General features: G+C 40.6%; 1 protein-coding gene and 2 non-coding genes across 3 annotated transcripts; 2 read left to right on the top strand and 1 right to left on the bottom strand.

Annotated features, from left to right (window-relative positions):
- Positions 1-252: 252 nt before the first annotated feature.
- LOC131318310 (small nucleolar RNA R71) lies at positions 253-355 on the top strand. Its single transcript, XR_009197634.1, has one exon. It is a non-coding gene; the product is annotated as a small nucleolar RNA R71 (small nucleolar RNA).
- Positions 356-14,889: 14,534 nt separating this feature from the next.
- On the bottom strand, positions 14,890-16,110 carry LOC131317035 (uncharacterized). Its single transcript, XM_058346614.1, has one exon. It carries the CDS (start codon positions 16,108-16,110, stop codon positions 14,890-14,892), a length of 1,221 nt encoding a protein of 406 aa, XP_058202597.1.
- On the top strand, positions 15,608-15,710 carry LOC131318309 (small nucleolar RNA R71). Its single transcript, XR_009197633.1, has one exon. It is a non-coding gene; the product is annotated as a small nucleolar RNA R71 (small nucleolar RNA).
- Positions 16,111-25,242: the final 9,132 nt, after the last annotated feature.

Genomic DNA, 25,242 nt, shown 5'->3' with positions numbered 1-25,242 from the left:
ACTTGATGTGTAAGGTCATTAGAGGGCTGAACCTCATAGACCCCTCTCTGTTTGGAAGAACTAGAAGATGCCCCTCTCGAATGTCTAAGGGAAGATGCACGATGTTGAGAGTTTTCACTAAGGTTTTCGAATAACTTCCATGCATCGTTCACATTCTTATGCAGGAAGGTCCCGCCACTAGAAGAATCTACCAGTTGGCGATGTGGTTCCATCAAACCCTGGTAAAAAGATTGAACAAGCTGCCACTTGGGGATAGCATGGTGAGGACACGTCCTAAGAAGGTCATTGAATCTCTCCCAAGATTCATGAAACTGTTCTCCATCGTGTTGGGTAAATCCGGTGATCTCTTGTCTATGAAGGGTTGTCTTACCGATGGAGAAATATTTCTTTAGGAACTCTTCGCACATCTGAGTCCAAGAGGTGATGGAGTTTGCCGGTAAGGAGTTCAACCACTGTTTGGCCTTATCCTTCAACGAGAATGGGAAAAGGAGTAATTTCAATGCATCCTTATCAAAGTCACGAATGCAAATAATTTTGCTCGTTTCCATGAATTGGTTCAAGTGATCATAAGGATCCTCGTTTGGTTTCCCATAAAATGAAGGCAACATCTGTAAAGTGCCTGGCCTTATCTCGTATTGGTTGGCTCTTACCGTGGGCATGACTATGCATGAAGTGGACTCATACTCATTTGGAATAAAACACTCCACCAATGGGGAGCCCTGTTCCCCACCAATTGCTCCTGTTTGGTCGCCCATTACGTCAAAGTTTATATTACGAGCAATTGGGCGTTCACGTTTTGCTTTAAGAGAATTCCTAAAAGATCGAAGGGTTTTCTCAAATTCAGGATCAGTATCAGATGCTGTCTCAGGTGATAACGACCGATATCGACGCATAAATATCCCAAAAACCCTAATTCCACTACCATTTCAGCGATCCAACAATAAAGTAATCGAAAAGAGAACTCACAGTGGGTAAACGAAATCGCTTTGATCTGCCTGGCCACCAATAAATTCAACTTCACAATCCTTGTGATGATCAAAAACCTGGCAATGCTGAAACAGACTAACAGGAAAGAAAAAAAAATTAAATAAAACAAAGAATTAAACTAAAAACAAATTGAAAATACGCAACCGTGTTTTAACTCCCCGGCAACGGCGCCAAAAATTCACAACTATGTTAAGATTTCCCGAGGTCGTCCAGTTCTGGCTGTGACTTGGTTTGAATTCAAGGGTGAGATAGATACTCGATTGCTATCCTCAAAAAAAAAACTTACATAGCATACATTGTATTCAAAATTGCACACAGAAACGTTGATCTTCAAGCCCTCCCATCCAAGGTACATATGATGCTGCGAAACATGGAGATTGGGTTGGAGATCTGATCACAAGCACCGTCTAGCATTACAAAATGGGAAAATCTGGTCCTGATATGAGTGCACACAATATATGGACGGCTTCCCACATAAGAGAAAGGTGGATGGAATTGGAGATTGAATTGGGAAAGTTCCACAACTAATATGGAAATGGTGATGATGAAGTGTTAGATCCGTTTGTTGGAGATCTCTTAGCAGATAAGGGGCACAACCAGAGAAACCCAAACTACATATGTGACGAAATAAGAAGCTATTTTAATCTGCACAAAGGGAGTGATTCGAAAACGGATTGCAAATGGAGTAATTATACAATTGTCCTAGACTACCATGTGGCATGTCCAAGTGGTGCTCCCAACCTATCACTTAGCGGGAAATTTTATGGGTGGCACATGGTCGTCATCCCTTGTTGGGTGGTTGGGGGACAAGGGTTGACCCACTTAGTATGGGTGGCGATAAATTATTGGCACATGTGGCATAGTCATCATCCCTTGCAGATGAGGGCTAAATCTTGTTTTGAACTATGAATACTTCGATTTACCAAAAATCGTGGAGGGATTGATGGCGGTCAGAGAGAACTAAACTATTTTGCCGATATTAAGCTGTAACGATTTGACGGTGGGCTAAACTATTTGGCCGAATCGTATTACTCATAGCCGCTTGTTTTGACACTTGGCCGGTTGTTATTACTCTTGGCCGCTACTTATTACTCTTGGCCGCTTATTATTGCACTTGGCCGCTTGATATTGCTCTTAGCCGCGTCTTATTACACTTGGCCGCTTGTTATTACTCTCAGCCGCGTCTTATTACACTTGGCCGCTTCTTATTGCTCTTGGCCGCTTCTTATTGCACTTGGCCGCTTCTTATTACACTTGGCCGCTTGTTATTACTCTCAGCCGCGTCTTATTACACTTGGCCACTTCTTATTGCTCTTGGCCGCTTCTTATTGCTCCGAACCGCTTGTTATTACTCTTGGCCGCGCTTTATTACACTTAGCCGCTTTTTATTACTCTTGGCCGCTTCTTTGGACACTTCGCCGCGATTTTCTTAAAGCGGGATTAGTATACCCGTCATTTTGGCCGGAGCGTCGGGCTTCTAATCAGGAATTTGGGTTTTGAAGCGGGGCTCTGGGAGTTAGGGGACTGAATTGAGCTTACCAGTTGGCCCACCTCATTTTAAGCCGAAACCCATTTAAAAAATCTCAACAGGAAAAAAAACTTTTAAAGAATCTTTCAATTGACCCAAAATATTTTTCTGGCTCTCTTTTGGAGATTTTATACTTTTACAAGCTTAATAATGTTTTTCTAATTTTTTTTATTTTTATTCAATTTTCTTTTGCGTTAGTTAGTTTTGCGTCAAAGTTTTTTTTATGGATTATTGGATCGTTTCGACTAGAGAAATCGAAGAACTATAAAATTATGACCCAAACGCAAACATTATTATAAAAAAGCCAAGAAAAAGTCTGAAAAGTATGAATATTGTTTGGCCTTTGTTTGGATTTTTCCCAAAATAACTATTTCTACGACTCATCTCGTCGAGACGAATCAATAGTTAACAAAAATTTGACGCAGACTAACAAATGCAAAAAAAAAAAGATGAATAGAGACAAAGAAAATTCCGTTCGGCAGGAAAATAAAAATGTCTGCGATCATTTAATATCTTAACATAGAGATGTGTCCAAGTGACTGTCTAAGCATACACCTCAATCTTTGAGCCCTTCCAATTTCTTGCTTGAATGGAGTCAATGGATCACAAACGGGGCCAAAGGATGCAGCCAAGCACCCCGATGCCAAGTGGGTGCCGAGCGGCATCCGATCGTTCATTTCGGTACAGATCACTCGGACTGAATCTAATCGCATATAAATCTAAACCTTTCATTGCTTGATGAATATTCGAGCAGTCGATCACCGAGATGAACGGTCGGATCGGCTGCTCAGAAGTACTGCTGCCAAGCACAGGCATGTCCAAATCCCAAGGATGGTAGTGTATTATTAACTAACAATAAGTCTACATTAATTGCCCCCCCCCCCCCCCCCCGGCAAAAAAAAAAAAAAAACAATAAATCTACATGCAGCTTTGCAATTATGCAACACATATTCATTTAAAGATAGCCCATCAAGATTTAGTTCCATGAGGGCGTAAAAATAATCCGACAAACTCAAATTGTTTACTCAAAATCGAAGCAAATGTCATAAGTAATGAATGTAGGTACATTGCACCGTCTTCTTAGCGAAGCATGTTACTATGGCCTCCTCTATTTACCCACTGTTAAGTGCCAACTAACTCGTTTTAATCTCCATTTTATTATAGAATTTAAGTTCATTTTACAGAGTGAAAGGATGCATTTGCAAATCCAAACAACTCTTCAAAAGGAAAATCCCAATTCTTGGAAGGAAGAACTTAATTGTTTGCTTTGCTTTTGGAGTTTGGAAAAATTCTCAGTTGAATAATTGTATAATCAAAAATTAAAAGAAGAGGCACAAAGAAATGATCAAAAGGGTGAAGCATAAATGAACACACAAATACAGGAGAGGATTCGAAGTGAGCAAGAACGAGATTGGCAGCTCCTTTCCCTATATAAATCTAATCGTCTGCATCTTTTCGCTCAAATTCCAGCTCCATCCACTGCAAGGATTCAGAAATGCACATCTAAATGCATTATACTCCTAAATGTATACATTCACATATACTAGGTCCTGTTTGCTTACAGATTTCTAAAAATTTACCGTTGGAATTGCAACAAAAGCCAATAACAGTGAGAGCACATCGAGGAATTATGTTTCCTCAAAGTGAACTCTCATGTTACTGACCCAGTTTACAAGAATAAGAACACCAACCAACCGGCGGCCCAAACCAAGAATCACAGATTACTTTTGAATCATGTAAACCTAAAAAAAAAAAACATATGCGAATGAAATCATCACGGATGAATCTCATGGAATCACTTCGTACCACCTTCTTGTGCCTCTCTTATGCTTTAACAATCCTTATAATGTTTAAAGGATTGCCTTTTTCTAGTCTCCTGCCAATTCGGACTAGAAAAAGTGAGGTAAAAAAATAAATTAAAATATTTGCTGCATCACATGCGCCTCAGGCGCAATTCGCGTGCTCCGATCCCCAGGCGTATATAAGTTGCGTTCGGGCGCTTCCACATTTACTCTTTTCTTGTAGAGTGTCTCAGGCGCAATTTCAATTGCTACTCGGGAGCACTCAGTTTTTTCTTTTTTGATGTAATGAACCATTGAAATCCATGCCAACATGCTCAAAAGTGCAAAATCTAACTATGAACTCCATAATTTTGGATCAACAAAAAAAAAATCCAAAGGTCGTTGGTTCTTGTGTTAGCCCATATTTATTTGTATATGAGACAAATCTTGAACAAAAAATTGGGCCTCAAGGCACTTTCAAAAGGAAAAAGAACAATTTTATTCCTACATATGACATCCACGGCCGGGCTCATAGATTTCTTGCATTTGAGGGTGTGATCGATCTCCAGAAGCAAAAGCATGGATCAAACCTTCGGCTTCAACGCTGCTCCACCTCGGCTTCTTCAATAAATTCATTGTCGTTCATACATCTACGTAGTTCTTCAACTCCATCCCGCCTCTCAACAATAGCTCGAACAGTACAAAGTACAAAGTATGAAGCTCAAATCGTTGTCATTCATGATGCGTTTTCTTCTTGCTTCCTACTGGTAAAAGCATGATTAGTGTGCGTATGTTCTGTTTTCGGACATCTTGGCTGCATCTTATTACTCCTGGCAGCATGTTTTGACATCTGGCCGCTATTTTTTTAAGAGTGGTTATAGAACACGCGTTTTAGTGTATGATCTGTTTCCGGATATCTTGGCCGCATCTTATTACACTTGGCCGAATCGTATTACTCATAGCTGCTTGTTTTGACACTTGGCCGGTTGTTATTACTCTTGGCCGCTTCTTATTACTATTGGCCGCTTATTATTGCCTCTGGCCGCTTGTTATTGCTCCTAGAAGCTAATTATTGCCAGTGGCCGCTTGTTATTGCTCCTAGCCGCTTGTTATTGCTCTTGGCCGCGTCTTATTACACTTGGCCGCTTGTAATTACAATTGGCCGCGTCTTATTACACTTGGCCGCTTCTTATTGCTCTTGGCCACTTCTTATTGCTCCAAACCGCTTGTTATTACTCTTGGCTGCGCTTTATTACACTTGGCCGCTTTTTATTACTCTTGGTCACTTCTTTTGACACTTGGCCGCGATTTTCTTAAAGCGGGATTAGTATACCCGTCATTTTGGCCGGAGCGTTGGGCTTCTAATCAGGAATTTGTGTTTTGAAGCGGGGCTCTAGGAGTTAGGGGACTGAATTGAGCTTATCAGCTGGCCCACCTCATTTTAAGCTGAAACCCATTTAAAAAATCTCTACAGAAAAAAAAAACTTTTAAAGAATCTTTCAGTTGACCCAAAATATTTTCCTGGCTCTCTTTTGGGGATTTTATACTTTTACAAGATTAATAATTTTTTTCTAATTTTTTTTCTTTTATTCAATTTTCTTTTGTGTTAGTTAGTTTTACGTCAAAGTTTTTTTTATGGATTATTGGATCGTTTCGACTAGAGAAATTGAAGAACCATAAAATTATGACCCAAACTCAAATATTATTTTTAAAAAGCCAAGAAAAAGTCCAAAAAGTCTGAATATTGTCTGGCCTTTTTTTTGGATTTTTCCCAAAATACTTGGGTCATAATTTTCTATTTCTCCGACTCATCTCGTCGTGACGAATCAATAGTTCACAAAAATTTGACGCGAACTAACAAATGCAAAAATAATAAATGAATTGAGACAAAAAGAAAATTCCGTTCGGCAGGAAAATAAAAATGTATATTATCATTTAATATTTTAATATAGAGATGTGTCCAAGTGACTGTCTAAGCATACACCTCAATCTTTGAGCCCTTCCAATTTCTTGCTTGAATGGAGTCAATGGATCACAAACGGGGCCAAAGGATGCAGCCAAGCACCCCGATGCCAAGTGGGTGCCGAGCGGCATCCGATCGTTCATTTCGGTACAGATCACTCGGACTGAATCTAATCGCATATAAATCTAAACCTTTCATTGCTTGATGAATATTCGAGCAGTCGATCGCCGAGATGAACGGTCGGATCGGCCGCTCAGAAGTACCACTGCCAAGCATAGGCATGTCCAAATCCCAAGGATAGATATGAATTATTAACCAACAATAAGTCTACATTACACATCCCCCCCCCCCCCCCCCCGCCCCCCCCCCCACAAAAAAAAAAAAAAAGAAAGAAAAAAACAATAAGTCTACATGCAGCTTTGCAATTATGCAACACATATTCATTTAAAGATAGTCCATCAAGATTTAGTTCCATGAGGGCGTAAAAATAATCCGACAAAATCAAATTGTTTACTCAAAATCGAAGGAAATGTCATAAGTAATGAATGTAGGTACATTGCACCGTCTTCTTAGCGAAGCATGTTACTATGGCCTCCTCTATTTACCCACTGTTAAGTGTCAACTAACTTGTTTTAATCTCCATTTCATTCTAGAATTTAAGTTCATTTTAAAAAGTACAAGTATGCATTTGCAAATCCAAACAACTCTTCAAAAGGAAAATCCCAATTCTTGGAAGAAAGAACTTAATTGTTTGCTTTGCTTTTGGAGTTTGGAAAAATTCTTAGCTGAATTATTGTATAATCAAAAATTAAAAGAAGAGGCACAATGAAATGATCAAAAGGGTGAAGCATAAATGAACACACAAATACTGGAGAGGATTCAGAGTGAGCAAGAACGAGATTGGCAGCTCCTTTCCCTATATAAATCCAATCGTCTACATCTTTTCACTCAAATGCCACCTCCATCCATTGGTGGGATTCAGAAATGCACATCTAAATGCATTATACTCCTAGACGTATACATTCACATATACCAGGTCCTGTTTGCTTGGAGATTTCTAAGAATTTACCGTTGCAATTGCAACAAAAGCCAATAACAGTGAAAGCACATCATGGAATTATGTTTCATCAAAGTGAACTCTCATGTTACTGACCCAGTTTACAAGAATAAGTACACCAACCAACCGGCGGCCCAAACCAAGAATCACAGATTACTTTTGGATCATGTTGGTCCATCGTTTTCGCACCAAAAATATAATTTATAAAACCAAGGAATTAACTAGTATTCCGAAGAACAGTTGTTAAGTCCAGGATCGTCCGCAGGGAGTAAAAAGCTGAGTTGCAGTAGTTTCAATTAATTTCTAATTTAATTCAGAAAGTAAAGAGAAATTGGATTTTGATTTGGATTGATTAAACTAAAGCTAAACTAGAAAGCAGATTAAAGGAGTTGTAAACTGATGAGAGATGGGACTAGGGTTTCCTATTCAGTCTCCCTCTGTAACGCAATTGTTTCGAAACCTAGTGTTCATATTCAACATTCAACCAGATTACCGTAGGGTAGCAATTCCTATCGATAATTCCCAAAAAGATAATCAAGATTCGCACTCCATATAGGCTATCTCAACATGGCACAGATCGTCTCATTGGATTTAACCAACGGCACGATCCGTCTCACGTCGTATAGTCTATCTCAAAACCTATCCTGAAATATTAAAAATCATTGTATGACAGTGCTTGAAACCATGGATACAAACACATTCGAATGTCAGAAAAATATCAAACTTCATAAAAAGTTATGAATCGATCAAGTCACACAATCAAGTTGAACATAAAACCCTAGAATCAGACAACTATGCTACTTGGAGAGACCTCCTCATTACCCTAGCCGAGTAGATTAGCCGTTCATGGAGTGAGAACAAATAATCATGTAAGAACAAAACTCCATTGAACAACAAACTGAAAGCTTTCTAATAAATAGTAAAAGAATAAAACCCAAAGCTCCTGTGTCGGTTTTGCCGTGATTCGCGAGGCGTGGTGATTGCTGCCCAGTAGGACAAGTGAAGAAATCAAAAAATAAATAAAATAAAGCAACTAACTAAAGGATAGATCTTTGAAACCCCCGGGTGGCCCCGGTAGGACAAGTGAAGTCTCGTGAGGGTTTTCAGCAGTGATCACCCACAAAACACCGCGGATTCCTTTACTTGGAACCCAAAAACCTGCAATGCAACTCATTGCAACACCAATACCAAGAATATAACATATGCAATAATAGTTCTAGACGCTATCAAAACATAGAAATAAATCATGGCACCCAAACTTAGTATGTGTGAGCAAAGACCTCGACTACAAGTGAACCACAACCGAGCACCCTCTCCGGACCGAGTCTCGACTTCAATTCTCACCATGTCATGCACTCAACAAAAGAAAACGCTCGAAACAAGGTGCATTTAATAAACTCTCAACGTGTGCGGATGGAAGTTATGCAATAAAGAACCAAAGTATCCTGCACACTTAGACGCGAAAAGAAAGCTTTTTAAAGTGGACACAAGATCTCATGAATGGAATGCCAAGTATTAAAGACTATATCTATCCATCGATCACAACCCATTACCCCTAAGATCAAGTAGGACTTTTATTTTGGTTATATCATTGGGTAAGAAAAAGTGCTTCAAAAGTTAGGACAAATCATAAGCAAGTGTCCGAGAATAGGCCAAAACAACATAGGGCAAGTAATAATGTGCGCGCCCTCTCATCATTCTTTTCAACTCCGCCTTATCTCTCTTATTATTCACCATTCACACAATTCCACAATGAAGTTCACACGTTTCTTTCTTCAAACAAATGCATAGGTGTCTTCCCCTTTTTCATTCAAGTTCTATTTTTTTTTCTTTTGCAATTTTTTCACTGTTTTTAACAATGGGGAAGAACACACCACAATTCAAGCAAATCTTTCTCAAATACACTTTCTCCACTCTCTTTAAAAATTAACCTTCACATGATTAACTTGCCATTCTCAAGACACAATATGGTTGGTGAAGCTTAACAAGAAAAAGGCTCATGCAAGAGGCTCAATGTGGCTTGCAAGGGATAAGTGTTTAAGAAAAAGAAACGAACCGGCTCAAAGCACAAAAATGGCCTACTATCATCTCCTAGGGGCAATACAACCATGTAACTTTCCATTCCCAAAAGATGAAATATTACGCATGCATTAAGTCCCAATACTTGATGACAAAGATAATGAGATCGACAACGATTAAGCTTCTTCTTTTTTACGACAAACAAAGAGTTTAAATAACACCACTCCAAAGGAAGGTAAGGCACTAAAGCTCACATGGGTATAAGTCTCCACTAATCTAGCCATTGAAAGCACTCAAGTTACAACTCACAAGTAGTCAAAGTCCAAGAAACGTGCAGTGCAAAGATGCTAAGAGCGTATGCCAAGATAAATTCCTATTGCCAAGCTAGCAAAAAGAACTACCGTGCTACATAAGTATTCAAGTAATGCTCATAGATTTTCAGCACAAGCAACCAACAAGTAAACATTGCAATCTCCAAGTCTCAAGTAGAAAGGATCTAACAAGTATTTTTTTTTTTTTTAAAAACTCTATAGACAAAAAGCAAGCGATCCATCCCCCAACTAATAATGGCACTGTCCTCGGTGACGGCTCAGCCATAGAAAAATAAAAGACAAGCCAGAGAAAGAAAGGAGAGATATCACCTCACGTAGGAGCAACAAAAATCAAGGCAAAAGAAAATGTGGGAGTCATCCCCCAACTTGTAGCGTAAACCTGCGCTTCGTTAGTCCCACAACACAAAATATAGAGAATAAAACAAAATAAAACAAAAGACACAAAGCGAAGAAAAAGAGAAAAATAAAAATAATAAAAATAAAAATAAAATGCTAACAAATACTCCCTAAAATACTCCACCAAGACAAAAAAGTATACACTTTCTTCGCGTGAAAGACACGGGTACTACTTTTCTCCCTTGTCAAAGACTGTGGTTCCCTATTTGTTGGAAGGACAATATGTGTAGGATTCAGCGATATCTTGAAAAGTGGTGCCATCATCTAATAGGCTGTCACTCCCTCTGGGGCTGCCAGATTCCTTACCCACCACTCGGTTTATGAAGCAATCTCCACCAAGTTGGACATTAAAATCAGATGGTTCAGACAGAATTTTCGTTGCTAACTACACGCCTGCCGCCAGACCCAACCTCCTAAGTACTACATACATAGCTTTGACAAGGTGGCTATACCAGACCTTCAGAAGCCGTTCGAGCACGGCAAACACTGGAGGTCTCTCAAACTCCATAGATTTCAAGTCTCCTAGACTCATTGAAAGCGCTCAAAGGTTAGGGTACACTGGGTCCACCAAATTGATGGACTCAATTTCACCCTCTTCACTCAAACCGTCCACATATGGCTTCAATCGTTGGCCATTAACCTTAGATACTTGGCCATCACGTGGATCCCAAATTTCAATCGCACCATGGGGGTATACACGAGTAATAACATAAGGTCCATCCCATCTAGAGTTCAACTTGCCCGGAAACAATTTCAAACGTGAATTGAAGAGCCACACCTTTTGATTAGGCTCAAAGGACTTCCTACGGATATGCTTATCATGGAATGCTTTAGTCCTAGCCTTATAGATTTTAGAGCTCTCATATGCATCATTACGAAGTTCTTTTAATTCATTGAGTTGGAGTTTACGATTCGAACCGGCAATAACCATATCAAAATTAAATTTCTTAATGGCCCACATGGCCCTATGTTCCAACTCTACAGGCAAGTGGCACGCTTTACCGTAAACCAACCGGTAAGGAGACATGCCAATGGGAGTTTTAAAAGCTGTACGGTAGGCCCATAAAGCATCATTAAGCCTAAGCGACCAATCTTTCCGATCCGGCCTAACCGTTTTCTCAAGAATTGATTTAACCTCCCTATTCGAGACCTCTACTTGGCCACTAGTTTGAGGATGATAAGGTGTTGCCACCTTGTGAGTGATAGAATATTTCTTTACTAGCGCCGCAAAGTATTTGTTTAGGAAGTGGGTTCCCTCATCACTTATAATCGCACGTGGGTAGCCAAAGCGACTAAAAATGTTACTTTGCAAGAATTCGACCACAACCTTGTGGTCATTAGTCCGCGTTGCTACCGCTTCCACCCACTTTGAGACATAATCTACTGCCACTAAAATATACTCATTCCCAAAAGAAGTTGGGAATGGTCCCATAAAATCAATTCCCCACACATCAAAAATTTCTACCACAAGAATATCGGACAAAGGCATCATGTCTTGGTTGGATATGTTGCCAACCTTTTGGCAACGAAGGCATGCCTTGCAAAACTCATGGGCATCCTTAAAAAGTGTGGGCCAATAGAACCCGCATTGCAAGACCTTCGCCGAGGTCCTCTTACCGCTAAAATGTCCCCCACACTCAAGAGTATGACAAAAAGTCAATATGCTCTGTTGCTCACTTTCGGGGACACATCGCCGAATCACTTGATCCGAACAATATTTGAACAACTCCGGATCCTCCCAAAAATAATTACCAACCTGCGCAAAGAATCGGTCCTTGTCTTGCTTGGACCAATGGGAAGGTATGGCGCCAGTGGCATGGTAATTTACAATGTTCGCATACCAAGGGGGTTGACTATGTGACACCGTAAAAAGTTGCTCATCCGGAAAGGAGTCTTTTAAGGGTAAAGGGTCATATGCGGAGTCAATCAAGATCCTCGAGAGGTGGTCGGCTACGGAGTTTTCGAAACCTTTCTTGTCCCGGATTTCTAAGTCGAATTCTTGTAGCAACAAGACCCACCTAATCAACCTAGGTTTCGCGTCCTTCTTTGAAAGCAAGTACCGCAACGCGGCATGGTCAGAGTACACGATAATCTTCGACCTCAAGAGGTAGGACCAAAACTTATCTAACGCAAACACTACCGCGAGCATCTCCTTCTCCGTAGTGGTATAGTTCAATTGAGCATCGGAGAGAGTCTTGCTCGCATAGTAAATGGCGTAAGGCACCTTATCCACCCGTTGGCCAAGGACCGCGCCAACCGCATAGTCGGACGCATCACACATGATCTCAAAGGGAAGAGACCAAACAGGGGATTGCATGATCGGGGCGGAAGACAACGCAGTACGAAGCTTCACGAAGGCATTCATGCACGCATCATCAAAGACAAACGGGGCATCCTTGGCAAAGAGGTCGCACAAGGGCTTTGAAATTTTGCTAAAGTCTCTGATGAAACGGCGGTAAAACCCTGCATGCCCTAAAAATGAGCGAATTTGCTTGACGGTAGAAGGGGGAGGAAGTTAGAGATAAGGTCCACTTTAGCTTTATCGACTTCGATCCCCCTTTTAGACACGACATGACCTAGCACAATTCCCTCTTGAACCATAAAATGGCTCTTCTCCCAACTTAACACCAAATTGGTCTCCAAACAGCGCTTAAGCACCCTCTCAAGATTATGGAGACAACTCTCGAAAGACTTCCCAAAAACCGAGAAGTCGTCCATGAAGACCTCAAGAAAATTCTCCACCATATCGGAGAATATTGCCATCATGCACCGTTGAAAGGTCGCAGGTGCATTGCACAAACCAAAAGGCATACGCCGATAGGCAAAGGTGCCAAATGGACAGGTGAACGTGGTCTTTTATTGGTCTGCGGGGTCAACGGATACTTGATTATAGCCTGAATAGCCATCAAGAAAACAATAGTAACTCTGGCCCGCCAACCGTTCTAGGATTTGATCCACAAATGGAAGTGGAAAGTGATCCTTCCTAGTCATGGAATTCAACTTCCGGTAATCAATGCACACTCGCCACCTGTGGTCATGCGAGTGGGAACAGATTCACCCTTATCATTTTTCACCACAGTGATGCCTGACTTCTTAGGCACCACCTGCGTGGGACTCACCCATTTACTATCAGAGATGGGGTATATGATACCCGCATCTAACAATTTGACCACCTCCTTCATTACCACCTCTTTCATGTTGGGATTTAATCTCCGTTGTATCTCTGGAGATGGTTTGGCATCTTCCTCACAATTTATACGATGCATGCAAACGGAGGGGTCTATCCCTTTGAGGTCCGCTACCGACCACCCTAAGGCACCCTTGTGCCTCCCAAGCACATCAACAAGCTGACCCTCCTGCACGATAGTAAGGTCAGACGCGATAATCGCAGGAAGAGTATCTGTAGGCCCTAAAAAGATATACTTGAGATTGGCCGGGAGTGGCTTCAGCTCTAGCTTCGGAGGGGCCTCTATAGAAGGGAGCGCAGGCTCACTTGACAATGGTGGTAATGGTTCAAACTTGGCTTGCCATGTTGGAGGTGCATGATTAAGCACTGAGTTGACCTCTGTAATGGTTTAACCTAATTCATACTCCTTATGGCCATAATGGGCCAAACATGCCTCTAAAGGGTCCTTAGTGAGAATGTAGGGAAGAGCTTCCTCCACGACATCATCTATGACATCGACTGCGAAACAGTCTTCGTCCGTGGAAGGGTACTTGGTGGAATTGTAAATATTAAGCCTAACATTCATGTTTCCAAAAGACACATCCATCACCCCGGCCTTGACATGGATATTAGCATTAGCTGTAGCCAAGAAAGGACGACCAAGTATGATGGTGGTGGATTGCATGGATGCTTGGCCAAGCTCTGTGTCAAGGATGATAAAATCTGCAGGGAAGAGAAATTGGTCAACTTTCACCAATACATCCTCGACAATGCCCCTTGGGATTCTAATGGATCGGTCCGCCAACTGTAAAGTCACCGAGGTGGGTTTCAACTCCCCAAACCCAAATTGCTCATACACAGAGTATGGCATAAGATTAACACTGGCCCCGAGATCCAGAAGTGCCCTTTCTATAATGTGGTCACCTATGACACATGAAATTGTGGGGGTCCTTGGATCGGGCAACTTAGGGGCAGTAGAAGTGTGGAAAACAGAGGAGACACCGTCAGCTAGAAGGACATTTTTTGTAACATTGGTTCGAGTTCTACGCTTTTGAGTGCAAAGGTCCTTAAGAAATTTAGCGTATGAGGGGACTTGCCGAATGGCGTCCAGAAAAGGAAGATTTATCTTGACTTGCTTGAAAGTCTCAATCATATCTTCCATCACAGCAGCTTTCTTAGTATAAGGACATTGTGAATTAAGAGCCGCTGGAAAAGGGACACGTGGTACACTTGGTGGTACCATGGCGGAACTGGTGGAAGGAGAAGTAGGTGAAGTGGTATCAGTAACAAAAGGAGGCGCATCCTCCTCTTCAAGGATCTTGTCCTTTTCCATAGGCCTAAAAACAGAAGATCGAGCATCTTGCTTTTTCGAAGTGTCATCTGTAGGCCTAGTCTCTACAATTCGGCCCGATCGAAGGGCCACAACTGCTTTAGCTTGCTCCTGGTGATGGTTAGGAGCGTGCTGCTCGTCAACTTGGAATTGACCCCTAGGATTGGAAACTGGTTGGCTAGGTAGCTTACCCTCCTCTCTCTTGCTAAGCGCATTGGCCAATTGGCCGATTTGGGATTCTAACTGCACTATGGATTGAGTATTGGAATTACATTGTTGGCTGGTACTCTCTAATCCCTGCAGTTTTTGGAGCACTGTTTGCATCCCTTGTCACATGGTCTCGTCAAAATTGGGAGACCGTTGAGGCTGGGGCACCTGAGAAGGAGGAGGTGCTTGTTGGAAGGGCTGTGGTGCCCTTTGGGAAGCCATTTGATTAAATTTGCTTGGGTAATTGGGCTTTGGTTGGTTGAAACCACTTAGGTTGTGCGATCTCTGTTGCAAAGAGGAGGGACTGCCTTGATTTTGCGTCCTCCAAGAAAAGTTTGGGTGATCTTTCCAACCAGCATTGTATGTAGGAGAAAATGGGTCGTAGCTTGGCCTGGAGAACCCTTGTGCAGCACTAACTTGCTCTTGCACAAACTCTGGATATTGGGAGGCAGAGGGGCAATCAGTGATGTAATGCATGGGACTAGCACAAATCCCACACACCTCCTGAAAAGTGGGTGGATGATGTCCCACAGGGAGAGGATGTTGACCCGAAGTGATTAACTCTTTCAATGTTTTGGTCAAGGCAGCTACTTGATGTGTAAGGTCATTAGAGGGCTGAACCTCATAGACCCCTCTCTGTTTGGAAGAACTAGACGCTGCCCCTCTCGAATGTCTAAGGGAAGATGCACGATGTTGAGAGTTTTCACTAAGGTTTTCGAATAACTTCCATGCATCGTTCACATTCTTATGCAGGAAGGTCCCACCACTAGAAGAATCTACCAGTTGGCGATGTGGTTCCATCAAACCCTGGTAAAAAGATTGAACAAGCTGCCACTTGGGGATAGCATGGTGAGGACACGTCCTAAGAAGGTCATTGAATCTCTCCCAAGATTCATGAAACTGTTCTCCATCGTGTTGGGTAAATCCGGTGATCTCTTGTCTATGAAGGGTTGTCTTACCGATGGAGAAATATTTCTTTAGGAACTCTTCGCACATCTGAGTCCAAGAGGTGATGGAGTTTGCCGGTAAGGAGTTCAACCACTGTTTGGCCTTATCCTTCAACGAGAATGGGAAAAGGAGTAATTTCAATGCATCCTTATCAAAGTCACGAATGCAAATAATTTTGCTCGTTTCCATGAATTGGTTCAAGTTATCATAAGGATCCTCGTTTGGTTTCCCATAAAATGAGGGCAACATCTGTAAAGTGCCTGGCCTTATCTCGTATTGGTTGGCTCTTACCGTGGGCATGACTATGCACGAAGTGGACTCATACTCATTTGGAATAAAACACTCCACCAATGGGGAGCCCTGTTCCCCACCAATTGCTCCTGTTTGGTCGCCCATTACGTCAAAGTTTATATTACGAGCAATTGGGCGTTCACGTTTTGCTTTAAGAGAATTCCTAAAGATCGAAGGGTTTTCTCAAATTCAAGATCAGTATCAGACGCTGTCTCAGGTGATAACGACCGATATCGACGCATAAATATCCCAAAAACCCTAATTCCACTACCATTTTAGCGATCCAACAATAAAGTAATCGAAAAGAGAACTCACAGTGGGTAAACGAAATCGCTTTGATCTGCCTGGCCACCAATAAATTCAACTTCACAATCCTTGTGATGTTCAAAAACCTGGCAATGCTGAAACAGACTAACAGGAAAGAAAAAAAAATTAAATAAAACAAAGAATTAAACTAAAAACAAATTGAAAATACGCAACCGTGTTTTAACTCCCCGGCAACGGCGCCAAAAATTCACAACTATGTTAAGATTTCCCGAGGTCGTCCAGTTCTGGCTGTGACTTGGTTTGAATTCAAGGGTGAGATAGATACTCGATTGCTATCCTCAAAAAAAAAACTTACATAGCATACATTGTATTCAAAATTGCACACAGAAACGTTGATCTTCAAGCCCTCCCATCCAAGGTACATATGATGCTGCAAAACGTGGAGATTGGGTTGGAGATCTGATCACAAGCACCGTCTAGCATTACAAAATGGGAAAATCTGGTCCTGATATGAGTGCACACAATATATGGACGGCTTCCCACATAAGAGAAAGGTGGATGGAATTGGAGATTGAATTGGGAAAGTTCCACAACTAATATGGAAATGGTGATGATGAAGTGTTAGATCCGTTTGTTGGAGATCACTTAGCAGATAAAGGGCACAACCAGAGAAACCCAAACTACATATGTGACGAAATAAGAAGCTATTTTAATCTGCACAAAGGGAGTGATTCGAAAACGGATTGCAAATGGAGTAATTATACAATTGTCCTAGACTACCATGTGGCATGTCCAAGTGGTGCTCCCAACCTATCACTTAGCGGGAAATTTTATGGGTGGCACATGGTCGTCATCCCTTGTTGGGTGGTTGGGGGACAAGGGTTGACCCACTTAGTATGGGTGGCGATAAATTATTGGCACATGTGGCATAGTCATCATCCCTTGCAGATGAGGGCTAAATCTTGTTTTGAACTATGAATACTTCGATTTACCAAAAATCGTGGAGGGATTGATGGCGGTCAGAGAGAACTAAACTATTTTGCCGATATTAAGCTGTAACGATTTGACGGTGGGCTAAACTATTTGGCCGAATCGTATTACTCATAGCCGCTTGTATTGACACTTGGCCGGTTGTTATTACTCTTGGCCGCTTCTTATTACTCTTGGCCGCTTATTATTGCACTTGGCCGCTTGTTATTTCTCTTGGCCGCGTCTTATTACACTTGGCCGCTTGTTATTACTCTCAGCCGCGTCTTATTACACTTGGCCGCTTCTTATTGCTCTTGGCCGCTTGTTATTGCTCTTGGCCGCGTCTTATTACACTTGGCCGCTTGTTATTACTCTCAGCCGCGTCTTATTACACTTGGCCGCTTCTTATTGCTCTTGGCCGCTTGTTATTACTCTCAGCCGCGTCTTATTACACTTGGCCGCTTCTTATTGCTCTTGGCCGCTTGTTATTACTCTCAGCCGCGTCTTATTACACTTGGCCGCTTCTTATTGCTCTTGGCCGCTTCTTATTGCTCCGAACCGCTTGTTATTACTCTTGGCCGCGCTTTATTACACTTAGCCGCTTTTTATTACTCTTGGCCGCTTCTTTGGACACTTCGCCGCGATTTTCTTAAAGCGGGATTAGTATACCCGTCATTTTGGCCGGAGCGTCGGGCTTCTAATCAGGAATTTGGGTTTTGAAGCGGGGCTCTGGGAGTTAGGGGACTGAATTGAGCTTACCAGCTGGCCCACCTCATTTTAAGCCGAAACCCATTTAAAAAATCTCAACAGGAAAAAAAACTTTTAAAGAATCTTTCAATTGACCCAAAATATTTTTCTGGCTCTCTTTTGGAGATTTTATACTTTTACAAGCTTAATAATGTTTTTCTAATTTTTTTTATTTTTATTCAATTTTCTTTTGCGTTAGTTAGTTTTGCGTCAAAGTTTTTTTTATGGATTATTGGATCGTTTCGACTAGAGAAATCGAAGAACTATAAAATTATGACCCAAACTCAAACATTATTATAAAAAAGCCAAGAAAAAGTCTGAAAAGTTTGAATATTGTTTGGCCTTTGTTTGGATTTTTCCCAAAATAACTATTTCTACGACTCATCTCGTCGAGACGAATCAATAGTTAACAAAAATTTGACGCAGACTAACAAATGCAAAAAAAAAAAAAGATGAATAGAGACAAAGAAAATTCCGTTCGGCAGGAAAATAAAAATGTCTGCGATCATTTAATATCTTAACATAGAGATGTGTCCATGTGACTGTCTAAGCATACACCTCAATCTTTGAGCCCTTCCAATTTCTTGCTTGAATGGAGTCAATGGATCACAAACGGGGCCAAAGGATGCCGCCAAGCACCCCGATGCCAAGTGGGTGCCGAGCGGCATCCGATCGTTCATTTCGGTACAGATCACTCGGACTGAATCTAATCGCATATAAATCTAAACCTTTCATTGCTTGATGAATATTCGAGCAGTCGATCACCGAGATGAACGGTCGGATCGGCTGCTCAGAAGTACTGCTGCCAAGCACAGGCATGTCCAAATCCCAAGGATAGTAGTGTATTATTAACTAACAATAAGTCTACATTAATTGCCCCCCCCCCCCCCGGCAAAAAAAAATAATAATAATAATAAATCTACATGCAGCTTTGCAATTATGCAACACATATTCATTTAAAGATAGCCCATCAAGATTTAGTTCCATGAGGGCGTAAAAATAATCCGACAAACTCAAATTGTTTACTCAAAATCGAAGCAATTGTCATAAGTAATGAATGTAGGTACATTGCACCGTCTTCTTAGTGAAGCATGTTACTATGGCCTCCTCTATTTACCCACTGTTAAGTGCCAACTAACTCGTTTTAATCTCCATTTTATTATAGAATTTAAGTTCATTTTACAGTGTAAAAGGATGCATTTGCAAATCCAAACAACTCTTCAAAAGGAAAATCCCAATTCTTGGAAGGAAGAACTTAATTGTTTGCTTTGCTTTTGGAGTTTGGAAAAGTTCTCAGTTGAATAATTGTATAATCAAAAATTAAAAGAAGAGGCACAAAGAAATGATCAAAAGGGTGAAGCATAAATGAACACACAAATACAGGAGAGGATTCGAAGTGAGCAAGAACGAGATTGGCAGCTCCTTTCCCTATATAAATCCAATCGTCTGCATCTTTTCGCTCAAATTCCACCTCCATCCACTGCAAGGATTTAGAAATGCACATCTAAATGCATTATACTCCTAAATGTATACATTCACATATACTAGGTCCTGTTTGCTTACAGATTTCTAAGAATTTACCGTTGGAATTGCAACAAAAGCCAATAACAGTGAGAGCACATCGAGGAATTATGTTTCCTCAAAGTGAACTCTCATGTTACTGACCCAGTTTACAAGAATAAGAACACCAACCAACCGGCGGCCCAAATCAAGAATCATAGATTACTTTTGAATCATGTAAACCTAAAAAAAAAAACATATGCGAATGAAATCATCACGGATGAATCTCATGGAATCACTTCGTACCACCTTCTTGTGCCTCTCTTATGCTTTAACAATCCTTATAATGTTTAAAGGATTGCCTTTTTCTAGTCTCCTGCCAATTCGGACTAAAAAAAGTGAGGTAAAAAAATAAATTAAAATATTTGCTGCATCACATGCGCCTCAGGCGCAATTCGCATGCTCCGATCCCCAGGCGTATATAAGTTGCGCTCGGGCGCTTCCACATTTACTCTTTTCTTGTAGAGTGTCTCAGGCGCAATTTGAATTGCTACTCGGGAGCACTCAGTTTTTTCTTTTTTGATGTAATGAACCATTGAAATCCATGCCAACATGCTCAAAAGTGCAAAATCTAACTATGAACTCCATAATTTTGGATCAACAAAAAAAAAATCCAAAGGTCGTTGGTTCTTGTGTTAGCCCATATTTATTTGTATATGAGACAAATCTTGAACAAAAAATTGGGCCTCAAGGCACTTTCAAAAGGAAACAAGGCACTTTCAAAAGGAAAAAGAACAATTTTATTCCTACATATGACATCCACGGCCGGGCTCATAGATTTCTTGCATTTGAGGGTGTGATCGATCTCCAGAAGCAAAAGCATGGATCAAACCTTCGGCTTCAACGCTGCTCCACCTCGGCTTCTTCAATAAATTCATTGTCGTTCATACATCTACGTAGTTCTTCAACTCCATCCCGCCTCTCAACAATAGCTTGAACAGTACAAAGTACAAAGTATGAAGCTCAAATCGTTGTCATTCATGATGCGTTTTCTTCTTGCTTCCTACTGGTAAAAGCATGATTAGTGTGCGTATGTTCTGTTTTCGGACATCTTGGCTGCATCTTATTACTCCTGGCAGCATGTTTTGACATCTGGCCGCTATTTTTTTAAGAGTGGTTACAGAACACGCGTTTTAGTGTATGATCTGTTTCCGGATATCTTGGCCGCATCTTATTACACTTGGCCGAATCGTATTACTCATAGCTGCTTGTTTTGACACTTGGCCGGTTGTTATTACTCTTGGCCGCTTCTTATTACTATTGGCCGCTTATTATTGCCTCTAGCCGCTTGTTATTGCTCCTAGATGCTAATTATTGCCAGTGGCCGCTTGTTATTGCTCCTAGCCGCTTGTTATTGCTCTTGGCCGCGTCTTATTACACTTGGCCGCTTGTTATTACAATTGGCCGCGTCTTATTACACTTGGCCGCTTCTTATTGCTCTTGGCCACTTCTTATTGCTCCGAACCGCTTGTTATTACTCTTGGCTGCACTTTATTACACTTGGCCGCTTTTTATTACTCTTGGTCACTTCTTTTGACACTTGGCCGCGATTTTCTTAAAGCGGGATTAGTATACCCGTCATTTTGGCCGGAGCGTTGGGCTTCTAATCAGGAATTTGTGTTTTGAAGCGGGGCTCTAGGAGTTAGGGGACTGAATTGAGCTTATCAGCTGGCCCACCTCATTTTAAGCTGAAACCCATTTAAAAAATCTCTACAGAAAAAAAAAACTTTTAAAGAATCTTTCAGTTGACCCAAAATATTTTCCTGGCTCTCTTTTGGGGATTTTATACTTTTACAAGATTAATAATTTTTTTCTAATTTTTTTTCTTTTATTCAATTTTCTTTTGCGTTAGTTAGTTTTACGTCAAAGTTTTTTTTATAGATTATTGGATCGTTTCGACTAGAGAAATTTAAGAACCATAAAATTATGACCCAAACTCAAATATTATTTTTAAAAAGCCAAGAAAAAGTCCGAAAAGTCTGAATATTGTCTGGCCTTTTTTTTGGATTTTTCCCAAAATACTTGGGTCATAATTTTCTATTTCTCCGACTCATCTCGTCGTGACGAATCAATAGTTGACAAAAATTTGACGCGAACTAACAAATGCAAAAATAATAAATGAATTGAGACAAAAAGAAAATTTCGTTCGGTAGGAAAATAAAAATGTATATTATCATTTAATATTTTAATATAGAGATTTGTCCAAGTGACTGTCTAAGCATACACCTCAATCTTTGGGCCCTTCCAATTTCTTGCTTGAATGGAGTCAATGGATCACAAACGGGGCCAAAGGTTGCCGCCAAGCACCTCGGTGCCAAATGGGTGCCAAGCGGCATCCAATTGTTCATTTCGGTATAGATCACTCGGACTGAATCAGATCGCATATAAATCTAAACCTTTCATTGCTTGATGAATATTCGAGCAGTCGATCGCCGAGATGAACGGTCGGATCGGCCGCTCAGAAGTACCACTGCCAAGCATAGGCATGTCCAAATCCCAAGGATAGATATGAATTATTAACCAACAATAAGTCTACATTCCCCCCCCCCCCCCCCCCCCCCAAAAAAAAAAAAGAAAAAAAAGAAAGAAAAAAACAATAAGTCTACATGCAGCTTTGCAATTATGCAACACATATTCATTTAAAGATAGTCCATCAAGATTTAGTACCATGAGGGCGTAAAAATAATCCGACAAAATCAAATTGTTTACTCAAAATTGAAGGAAATGTCATAAGTAATGAATGTAGGTACATTGCACCGTCTTCTTAGCGAAGCATGTTACTATGGCCTCCTCTATTTACCCACTGTTAAGTGTCAACTAACTTGTTTTAATCTCCATTTCATTCTAGAATTTAAGTTCATTTTACAAAGTACAAGGATGCATTTGCAAATCCAAACAACTCTTCAAAAGGAAAATCCCAATTCTTGGAAGAAAGAACTTAATTGTTTGCTTTGCTTTTGGAGTTTGGAAAAATTCTTAGCTGAATTATTGTATAATCAAAAATTAAAAGAAGAGGCACAATGAAATGATCAAAAGGGTGAAGCATAAATGAACACACAAATACTGGAGAGGATTCAGAGTGAGCAAGAACGAGATTGGCAGCTCCTTTCCCTATATAAATCCAATCGTCTACATCTTTTCACTCAAATGCCACCTCCATCCATTGGTGGGATTCAGAAATGCACATCTAAATGCATTATACTCCTAGACGTATACATTCACATATACCAGGTCCTGTTTGCTTGGAGATTTCTAAGAATTTACCGTTGAAATTGCAACAAAAGCCAATAAACAGTGAAAGCACATCATGGAATTATGTTTCATCAAAGTGAACTCTCATGTTACTGACCCAGTTTACAAGAATCACAAATTACTTTTGGATCATGTTGGTCTGTCGTTTTCGCACCAAAAATATAATTTATAAAACCAAGGAATTAACTAGTATTCCGAAGAACAGTTGTTAAGTCCAGGATCGTCCGCAGGGAGTAAAAGGCTGAGTTGCAGTAGTTTCAATTAATTTCTAATTTAATTCAGAAAGTAAAGAGAAGTTGGATTTTGATTTGGATTGATTAAACTAAAACTAAACTAGAAAGCAGATTAAAGGAGTTGTAAACTGATGAGAGATGGGACTAGGGTTTCCGATTCAGTCTCCCTCTGTAACGCAATTGTTTCGAAACCTAGTGTTCATATTCAACCTTCAACGAGATTACCGTAGGGTAGCAATTCCTATCGATAATTCCCAAAAAGATAATCAAGATTCGCACTCCATATAGGCTATCTCAACATGGCACAGATCGTCTCATTGGATTTAACCAACGGCACGATCCGTCTCACGTCGTATAGTCTATCTCAAAACCTATCCTGAAATATTAAAAATCATTGTATGACAGTGCTTGAAACCATGGATACAAACACATTCGAATGTCAGAAAAATATCAAACTTCATAAAAAGTTATGAATCGATCAAGTCACACAATCAAGTTGAACATAAAACCCTAGAATCAGACAACTATGCTACTTGGAGAGACCTCCTCATTACCCTAGCCGAGTAGATTAGCCGTTCATGGAGTGAGAACAAATAATCATGTAAGAACAAAACTCCATTGAACAACAAACTGAAAGCTTTCTAATAAATAGTAAAAGAATAAAACCCAAAGCTCCTGTGTCGGTTTGGCCGTGATTCGCGAGGCGTGGTGATTGCTGCCCAGTTCTCTATTTTCGCGTGATGAAAAAGTATCCTGATGGCCACCACCGTTCTCCCGTTTCTGCCGTGGGAAAATATGATATATTGGCAGCCCCCGCTGTTTCCGTTTCTGCGTGACAATCGGATCCCCAAGCAAAAACCCTTGCAGCCCTTTTATAAGTGCTGAAAATAATCTTCATGAGAAAGGAGGCGCCGACCTTTTTAATTACTGGCCCATCATTATGCACATAATTATTCATCTTGTAGGAATTTTATTGGGTGCTTCTCTCTTTCCATCCATTATAAGCTTGGTCCAACTTGTTGATTTTTGATCGGCAAGGATAACATTCTCTAAGCATGACATCGAGCTCGCTTTGCATCGTTAATTATTTTTATATCGATTTAGCTTCAAATATTATCCAACGGCTCCGTAGGTTCTGAAATAAATAAAAACGAGTATCAAACTCTAAATAATATAATAAACGGACATAACAAGAGTAAATTAAGGGGCGTAAATAGGCACATTTATGCACCTATCACATCCCCCAACTTACACTTTGCTAGTCCCTAGCAAAGAAATCAAAAAATAAATAAAATAAAGCAACTAACTAAAGGATAGATCTTTTAAACCCCCGGGTGGCCCCGGTAGGACGAGTGAAGTCTCGTGAGGGTTTTCAGCAGTGATCACCCACAAAACACCGCGGATTCCTTTACTTGGAACCCAAAAACCTGCAATGCAACTCATTGCAACACCAATACCAAGAATATAACATATGCAATAATAGTTCTAGACGCTATCAAAACATAGAAATAAATCATGGCACCCAAACTTAGTGTGTGTGAGCAAAGACCTCGACTACAAGTGAACCACAACCGAGCACCCTCTCCGGACCGAGTCTCGACTTCAATTCTCACCATGTCATGCACTCAACAAAAGAAAACGCTCGAAACAAGGTGCATTTAATAAACTCTCAACGTGTGCGGATGGAAGTTATGCAATAAAGAACCAAAGTATCCTGCACACTTAGACGCGAAAAGAAAGCTTTTTAAAGTGGACACAAGATCTCATGAATGGAATGCCAAGTATTAAAGACTATATCTATCCATCGATCACAACCCATTACCCCTAAGATCAAGTAGGACTTTTATTTTGGTTATATCATTGGGTAAGGAAAAGTGCTTCAAAAGTTAGGACAAATCATAAGCAAGTGTCCGAGAATAGGCCAAAACAACATAGGGCAAGTAATAATGTGCGCGCCCTCTCATCATTCTTTTCAACTCCGCCTTATCTCTCTTATTATTCACCATTCACACAATTCCACAATGAAGTTCACACGTTTCTTTCTTCAAACAAATGCATAGGTGTCTTCCCCTTTTTCATTCAAGTTCTATTTTTTTTTCTTTTGCAATTTTTTCACTGTTTTTAACAATGGGGAAGAACACACCACAATTCAAGCAAATCTTTCTCAAATACACTTTCTCCACTCTCTTTAAAAATTAACCTTCACATG

The sequence above is a fragment of the Rhododendron vialii genome, chromosome 2a (genome assembly GCF_030253575.1).
Source record: "Rhododendron vialii isolate Sample 1 chromosome 2a, ASM3025357v1".
In the NCBI taxonomy this organism is placed as follows: domain Eukaryota; kingdom Viridiplantae; phylum Streptophyta; class Magnoliopsida; order Ericales; family Ericaceae; genus Rhododendron; species Rhododendron vialii.
The sequence above is the reverse complement of the archived record's forward strand: the minus strand, read 5'-3'. Positions and strand labels throughout refer to the sequence as shown.